This window comes from Nerophis lumbriciformis, linkage group LG23 (assembly GCF_033978685.3).
Source record: "Nerophis lumbriciformis linkage group LG23, RoL_Nlum_v2.1, whole genome shotgun sequence".
Classification (NCBI taxonomy): domain Eukaryota; kingdom Metazoa; phylum Chordata; class Actinopteri; order Syngnathiformes; family Syngnathidae; genus Nerophis; species Nerophis lumbriciformis.
In genome coordinates this window covers 32,531,253-32,540,470 of record NC_084570.2, presented here as the reverse complement: position 1 = coordinate 32,540,470, position 9,218 = coordinate 32,531,253, and the positions used below count along the sequence as shown (strand labels likewise).

The following is a 9,218-nucleotide window of genomic DNA, read 5'->3' as shown; positions in this document are numbered from 1 at the left end:
ACTTCCACCAGCGCGAGCGTCAACGAGCGGGGTTGTGACAGCCAGAGACACCGGTTGAAGCTGACTTGTCCCCGGCCACTCATTACCGCCGCAAGTCTAAAAGGAGGTAATCTCCACTCAAGCGACCAGAGAGGGCTCCTGTCTGTCGGCGTGAAGAGCCTTCGTCTCCCCCTCAGCCTCTCTGGAGCTGTCGCCTCGTCCTCGTCTGGGTCTGTATATCCTGTTCATGCTAGTTAGCATGTAGCTAGGCTAGGCTAGGCTAGGCTAGGCTAGGCTAGGCTAGGGCTGGGCTGGGCTGGGATGGGCTGGGCTAGGCTATGCTAGGCTAGGCTAGCTGGAGCTCGCCGTAGCCCCACAGGAAGAACCGAGTGTGTTGGCTGCTCTTACCCACAAGCAGTGACCCGACCGGCGGCATTTGCAACGGTGCTTCGTGACATAAAATGACATTTACACAATCGCAACAGCGCGGCTTAGAAGAAGCAAAGCGTCACAAGGTTGATGTTTGCAGAGGAGTGGAGGCGGAAGCTAGCTGGCTAATCGTCAACATCAGCAAAATTACGTTAGTTCCCAGTGGTGGCAAAGCTAGTTTTTGATTGCTGGATTGTCATGTTTGTTGACGCGCACCAGTAGTGTTTACTGCATATTATGTGCAACTTTGTATATTTTTACTTCGTTAGAAATAATAAAAAATTATGTTTTTGTCTGGAGGTTGCTGCAGGCTTCACTTGGTCGTGGCATTCATCTTGCCTAGCCAGTTGTTTGATAGAAAGTATTCCAACTTTTGTTTTGTTGTATGACAATCTCCATTTTAATCAAGTGTCATTGTTATGTTTGATTCTACTAATTATATTGTCATATGTTCCAAAGAAGAGCAATTCACTTATGATGTTATTCATCCCTGTGCTGTGGCTTGCTCAAGATTCTCTCCAAAATTGCGATTGCAAATTAAAAATGCTCTGTATTTCTATTTCTCATCACTATAGAATTGTTTACTATTGTATGTCAGGTTCAAATACCAAACTATCTATTGAACGAGACAAGAAGCAAGGAATCAAGCAGAGACAGAGTTTAATTTTGCTCATGAGGAGAGACATATTGGGCTGTACACTCAGTTACAGTTTCACCCTACGCTCTAAGGCAGTGGTTCCCAACCACCGGTCCAGGTACCGGTCCGTGACTCATTTGCTACCAGTCTGCAGAGAAATATTAAATCATTTATAAACTACTGCATTTTCTCCGACTTAAATTTTGCCTGTCTCACGGGACACACCAACAATATTGTTTATAGATAATAAAACTCCTCATAGGAATTTTCCATTTGATATATATTTTTTATAACTTTGTGACATGATACAATGCACATTAATGAACATATAAAATATAAATGTGACAGATTGTAGCCAAAGGCTGATCTCCATCTGCATCTCATTGCAAAGAAACAAGTCCAGGGCTCCCACTAATTCAGCGTTACAGTGAGTTGTATTTTTCATGCCATTATTTTTGCTGTATTTATCTGGCACAAGTGGAAAGCCGGTCCCTGAAAATAATGCCTACATTAAACCGGTCCGTGGTGCAAAAAAGGTTGGGGACCACTGCTCTAAGGTACAGTCTCACGTGCTCCTCTATTCATTCGGGAGGTCCCTAGTTAACATCACTGAGGCTGCTTTTGAAGGGAGGGGTAATGCAAGCAGCTCCAGTAGACACAATATATGATTATTCAGAATGGAAATGTGCTGACACTCGTGATTTCGCCCTGTCCCTGTTTTATCTGCGTTGAGGTACTCGATGTCTGTCCTTGGCTGTCAGCAGGCAGAGTCTGGAAACAAACTGCTGATACGAGACAACTCGCAATGGAAAATTACAAGTTGTGCCTTTGCACAGATAGAAAAGTACAACTTCAGCACAATTGATAATAACTATAGCAACGGCCTTTAAGCGTAAGAGTTGTGTGATAACTTATACATAATTATTCTAACATTGTACTTAAAGCTGCAGCTATCAAATATTTTAGTAATCGAGTATTCTATCGAATATCCCGATCAATTAATCGAGTAATCGAATAAATCATATTTTTGCTTAATTAAGGTTAAATTATACATGTTAAGATGTGCCCTCAATGTTTGCGTTTGGCCTGATTGTCTTTTACTTCCTAAACTTCTGTTTTCATTATTGAAGGCTGACACGCACAGCTAAAATGTGTCCGTGGTTGATTGTGCCGATTTGTGTGTGCTAATAAAAACAGGTGCGCTCACAGCCCTATGTGGTGTGTGGTGTGATTGCATAAACAAAGTGCGTTTTTGATGATTATTATACGGTGCCGTTTAAACGTTGGTTTCTCCACGCAAATCCGCTGAGCTGTTTTCAACCTGCCAACAATACATAAACAATATAAAAAGAAACATCACTTAATAATGACAACAGTTTAAAAATTTAAGAATGCTATACAGTTCACTGCATTCATTCCATGCAAAATAGTAATCAATGTTCATTTTGCCATCATAACATGTTTGAGATGAAAACACACATATATATATATATATATATATATATATATATATATATATATATATATATATATATATATATATATATATATATATATATATATATATGATTAGTTCAAAATTACTATTCACTGAGAAAGTTAAAATAAAAATATATTCTTAGTATTAAAAAGAAAATAATAAGAACAGTTTTCATTATATCAAACATAAAAAGTGGATTGGGTAGCGCCTTTAATACTGCATTTGAAATGTGCAACTTCATATTCAGAACAGAATATGGCTGACAGGAACTTGGCACACAAGTGCTACCGCTGTGAACAAGAACTTGGAACTCTTACATTCTACAGAGACTATAGTGGATGCAAGTGCAAGCTATCGAAGTAGCATGTGGTTGCATAACTTGAATGACCCGAATAACTTTGCACGACTACTTTTAAAGAAAGGCTAATTGAACACGACAGCTTGGATAGCGATGTTAGTTTTCAACACCTCGCGGGAGTGAGAGAACACATCCTGGTTATCATAATGAATAACATTTATTTTATTAACACAACTTTTGCGTTTACATTTGATAATAGATGACTTACCTTGCCTCCGGACGTCCCTCAAATCGCATGCTTTCTCGACAGGTGCTGCAGCATCAAACTTGTGCTATTGTGGTATGCAAGCTCCACTTTGCAATGTTTGTAAACTACTGCGTTTTCCTTCCATTTTAGTGTGAAGTGTTCCCACACCTTAGACAACTTTTGTCACTCGTTTTGCTATGGCTCTTGTCCACTGCTTTCTGCGGCGTCTGCCATTGCGGGTTATGTCGGCGAAAAAGTTTTCTAAACTCAAGCGTATTTAAAAGAGCTGTGTTGTGCAGTGCAGGGGGCGTATGATCTGTGACGTCAACACGCTGTGCAATACCTAAACAGTCCGTGCGAAACGTGAACTTTGTCTACTGTGTATTAAACGAGGCAAAATGCCCTAAAAAATGTTTTCCTCATTTATTTTTTATTTGAATTACTCGAGGAATCGTTTCAGCTCTAATTGTACTCTAATTGGAAGGTAAATAACTGTTATTCTGAATAAATAAATAAATAAATAAAGTGGACTGACTGTAGCTGCTTAAGCAAAAATGTAACTTAAATAAATGTTGAACATCCTAAAGTGTATTTTTTTCTCCAGTTGGAAAAACGAGGCCTGACGTTGTCTTTTTGTTTATTGCCATCCCAGCAGTCTCGCTTGTTCATCCGTGTTGATGGGCTCATATTGCCCATCCGATTTGCCGCTGCTTTGTAATCATATTTTTTTCATCTTAATTTTTGTTATTGTGCGGCACTTCTTACTCGCGAGTCGTAAGGCTTCCTGTGTGTGTTAAGCTGGCGATCTCGCTGTGAGTCCACCGGGGCAAAGATTGTCAATTAGTGAAAAGTGGTGTCACTGCATTCAGTTAATTCTACTGTTAAATAAATGTGCTCAGGTGTTCAGAGCCATGCATAGTTAGACGTGTTTCTCCCGGTTTGAAGCGAGAGACAACGTGAGGCTCAACAATTGTGGTTGGCCAACATGTCTATCGCTCAAATGGCGGTGACAAAAAAAACAAAACCTCATTATCTTGCGGTTATTTAAAAAGTTTGTCAATCTATTTCTGTTTGATTTGGGTTTGTGTTTTCTTTGACCTGAAAAAATAAAGGCTTACAATTCTAAAGTTTGTCATATCTAAAAGCTCTCCCTATCTGTCCAGCTCCATAGTGGAACTCTAGCCCCTCCGTCAGGACCGTGGCAGAGTGTCGAGGACCGGCGGCCAGCGGGGCTCCATGAGTGCGACGGGGCAGCAGCAAGGGGGGACCCTGCGCTCTCGTCGGGGGCTCTTGCGGGACAAGGAGCCCGCCGGGCAAGGCATAGGCATGGAGGCGAGTTGCTGGCTGGCCCCCGGGGTCTTGCGCCGGCTGATTGAGCTGCCCTCGCCCCCCCTCTCCAGACACCAGCTAAAAAGGCTGGAGGAGCACAGGTAGACATTTATGATATGCACACATGCTTGTACAACCCTGAGTTGGTCTGAATTAGGGATGTCCCGATCCAGGTTTTTGCACTTCCGATCCGATACCGATATTGTTTTTGCATTTCCGATCCGATACCGATACTGACCGATACCGATACTGGCCTATCCGAGCATGTATTAAAGTTTAAAGTTATTTAGCCTACTTAGTTGTCAGAATCATGTTGAAAAGGGTTTTAGTACTCTTGATAACAACTAGCCAGCTGAATTAGGGGAGTTTGAATAATACACAATGGTTGGTAACAAGAAACTGACCTGTTTATTCAAGGATAAACACAAAATAGACAAAATTATACATGACAAACAGAAATGGCATCATTGAAACTAGGGCTGGGCGATATGGCCTTTTTTTAATATTGCGATATTTTAAGGCCATATTGCGATACACAATATATATCTCGATATTTTGCCTTAGCCTTGAATGAACACTTGATGCATATAATCACAGCAGTATGATGATTCTATGTGTTTTGATTGATTGATTGAGACTTTTATTAGTAGGTTGCACAGTGAAGTACATATTCCGTACAATTGACCACTAAATGGTAACACCCCAATAAGTTTTTCAACTTGTTTAAGTCGGGGTCCACTTAAATTGATTCATGATACAGATATATACTATCAGATATATACTATCATCATAATACAGTCATCACACAAGATAATCACATTGAATTATTGACATTATTTATAATCCAGGGTGTGGAGGGGGGCGCCGGATGTAAGTGTCAAAAAGACAGCCAAAAGAGTTTGATATGCGAGCACCTTAGAGGGAGCGTTGCTCGCACGGCTGCACTAGCATCACAGCTAACGTTAGCCATGCTGCTACCTCTCTGCTGGGAGAGGACGTATACGTATGTGACGTATGTCGTGACAGTATGTGACGTATGTAAGAAGGTGCGCTTGTCTGTCTGTGAGAGGGAGACACAGGAAAGAGTGAGAAGAGCCTGTCGTGTAATGCCAGCAGCTAAAAGCAACTGCGTGAGAATTGTGGATGTGTTGAAGGTGTGCTGGAAAATGCGGAACGGAAATTACGGAGCAGCAGAAAAGTGGAATGTATTATTTAAATCAGTGCGTTGGAAAACACGGACCGGAGTTTTTTTTTAAACTGGATCTGGATCAGCATTTTCCCATGCCTTGCCGATACGCAATTTTTGGCAAATATCGGCAGCCGATCCGATCCAAATATCAGAACGGGACATCCCTAGTCTGAATGGTGAAACACTTTACGGGAAAGAATCTGTTCAAGGGTCAAACTCGGGCCACTGCAAGACGTTTTAATGTACAGCCAATGTGTTAAGTTTAAATTCTTAACTGTTGTTCAAGTGTACAAAGAAATGTCTTTATAAGATTAGGTTTGGTTACTCTATTAGTACCTGAAGGTAAACTTGTTTTGCAGCCAGCAAGATCAGGAAATCTACAGACAAAAGTACAGTCTTAGACATGCAATAGATTATACTCGAAGTTCCCCATAAAAAAGGTTAAAACGTATAAAATCCCAATCAGATAAGATTTGGGACAAACCAGAATAAAACACCATAAGTAGTATAAAAAATTGCACTAAAATAAGAATAGGCAAAAATAAGTACTACAGCGTGTTTAGTTCTGAGATGGCCGCTGGGACTGTTTTGTTTTGCCTCTTGGAACTAAAAACCTCGGTCCAGATGGGAGTAGTGAGATACATCAGTTGAAATGGAGGAAGCAATTCTCGCTTTTTGGTTGTTGTAGACCAGGGGTGCTCACACTTTTTCAGCAGGCGAACTACTTTTCAAATGACCAAGTCAAGGTGATCTACCTCATTTTCATGTGTGTGTGAATATATACAGTACAGGCCAAAAGTTTGGACACACCTTCTCATTTCAATATGTTTTCTTTATTTTCATGACTATTTACATTGTAGATTGTCACTGAAGGCATCAAATCTATGACACCTGTGAAGTGAAAACCCTTTCAGGTGACTACCTCTTGAAGCTCATCGAGAGAATGCCAAGAGTGTGCAAAGCAGTAATCATAGCAAAGGGTGGCTATTTTGAAGAAACTACAATATAAAACATGTTTTCAGTTATTTCACCTTTTTTTGTTAAGTACATAACTCCACATGTGTTCATTCATAGTTGTGATGCCTTCAGTGACAATCTACAATGTAAATAGTTATGAAAATAAAGAAAATACATTGAATGAGAAGGCGTGTTCAAACTTTTGGCCTGTACTGTGTGTGTGTGTATATATATATATATATATATATATATATATATATATATATATATATATATATCGTATTTTTCGGAGTATAAGTCGCACCTGCCAAAAATGCATAATAAAAAAGGAAAAAACATATATAAGTCGCACTGGAGCCCGGCCAAACTATGAAAAAAAACTGCGACTTATAGTCCGAAAAATACGGTATATATATTTATATTTATATATATATATATTTATTTAGACGTTTTTGTTAACATGTTAAAGGTGTTTTAACAACAATACGAGCACGCTTAACATACAGATTCCCTTCTTTTATCAAGACAAAAATATAAGTTGGTGTATTACTTAAAGGGGAACATTATCACAATTTCAGAATTGTTAAAACCATTAAAAATCAGTTCCCAGTGGCTTATTATATTTTTCAAAGTTTTTTTCAAAATTTTACCCATCACGCAATATCCCTGAAAAAAGCTTCAAAGTGCCTGATTTTAACCACCCGTCCATTTTCCTATGACGTCACATAGTGAAGCCAACACAAACGAACATGGCAGAAAGAACAGCAAGCTATAGCGACATTAGCTCGGGTTCAGACTCGGATTTCAGCGGCTTAAGCGATTCAACAGATTACGAATGTTTTGAAACGGATGGTTGTAGTGTGGAGGCAGGTAGCGAAAACGAAATTGAAGAAGAAACTGAAGATTGAGCCATATCGGTTTGAACCGTATGCAAGCGAAACCGACGAAAACGACACGACAGCCAGCGACACGGAAGAAAGCGAGGACGAATTCGGCGATCGCCTTCTAACCAACGATTGGTATGTGTTTGTTTGGCATTAAAGGAAACTAACAACTATGAACTAGGTTTACAGCATATGAAATACATTTGGCAACAACATGCACTTTGAGAGTGCAGACAGCCCAATTTTCATCAATTAATATATTCTGTAGACATACCCTCATGTCAGCAGGCCAGGGAAGCTAGGGTCGATATTCTTCTCTTGATCATCTTCGGGACGGTGTGAGCCAAGACATCCAGGGGGTTTAGCTCGCTCGTCTGCGGGAACAAACTGCCGCCATTGCTTGCCGTGCTACCGAGGTCCTTTGTCCCTGAATTGCTCACACACTCCGGCACATTCAATGGGGGTCTGGCGGCAGATTTCTTTGACTTTATCGTTGGAAATGCATCTGCTTTGAGTGTCGCAGGATATCCACACATTCTTGCCATCTCTGTCGTAGCATAGCTTTCGTCGGTAAAGTGTGCGGAACAAACGTCCAATTTCTTGCCACTTTCGCATCTTTGGGCCACTGATGCAACTTGAATCCGTCCCTGTTCGTGTTGTTACACCCTCCGACAACACACCGACGAGGCATGATGTCTCCAAGGTACGGAAAACAGTCGAAAAAACGGAAAATAACAGAGCTGATTTGACTCGGTATTTGAGAAAATGGCGGATTGCTTCCCGATGCGACGTCACATTGTGACGTCATCGCTCCGAGAGCGAATATTAGAAAGGCGTTTAATTCGCCAAAATTGAATGAATGAATGAATGAAATAAGTTTGAATGAAATAAGTTTATTTCGGTCATATAATCAACCATCAACCATTAACCATTTTGTGTGACCAGTTTAAAAGTACAGACTATACATATACAGTATAACAATCATACACATTTACACACAAAAGGAAAAGAAAAGAAAAGAAAAGAAAAAGCATGACCGAAAAAGGAATAGGCTGAAGCCAAAGCTTATATTTGCCTATCCTATACCTTCACTGAAAATAAGATTACCTGGAACATCAATGTTAAAAAAAAAAAAAAAATCAATGGAATGAAAGTAATTGTTACTATATTTTATAATTTTCAATTATCTCACCTTTCAATGTTTTCTTAAACCTTAACAAAGAAGTACATGTCTTCAACTCATCACTGAGCTTATTCCACCATTTAACTCCTAAAACTGAAATACATTTGTATTTAATATTCGTTCTTGCTTTACCTATTTCAAAAATCAATACCCCCCGTAAATTATGGGTTTCTCCTCTTAATTGAAATAACCTAAGCATACAAGCTGGAAGGCTGTTGTTCTTTACTCGAAACATAATTTCCATTGTTTTTAAAAACACAATATCTGAAAATTTTAACACATTAGAACTTATAAATAATGGATTGGTATGTTCATAGTAGCACGCTTTGTGTATTATTCTTATTACCCTTTTTTGAAGTTTAATTATTGGGTCTATGTTTGTTCTATAAACATTTCCCCAAACTTCAACACAATATGTTAAATATGGAAAAATAAAAGAATAATATAACATATGCAAACATTTCTTATTCAGCATGTGTTTTACTTTATAAAGAATGGCAATGGATTTGGATATTTTTCCCTTTATATATTCAATATGCGGTTTCCAACATAATTTATGATCAATTATTATTCCCAAGAATTTAGTTTCATATACTCTATCAATTT

At 39.2% G+C, this 9,218-nt stretch overlaps 1 protein-coding gene across 1 annotated transcript in view; it reads left to right on the top strand.

Moving 5' to 3' along the window:
* cept1b (choline/ethanolamine phosphotransferase 1b) overlaps nt 1–9,218 on the top strand; it is a 28,821-nt gene continuing 19,603 nt past the window's right edge. The window contains exons 1-2 of the mRNA XM_061984718.2: nt 1–209; nt 4,234–4,500. Coding sequence (XP_061840702.1) covers nt 4,307–4,500 — 194 coding nt within the window. The 5' untranslated portion in view covers nt 1–209; nt 4,234–4,306. The remainder of the gene's footprint in view (nt 210–4,233; nt 4,501–9,218) is intronic.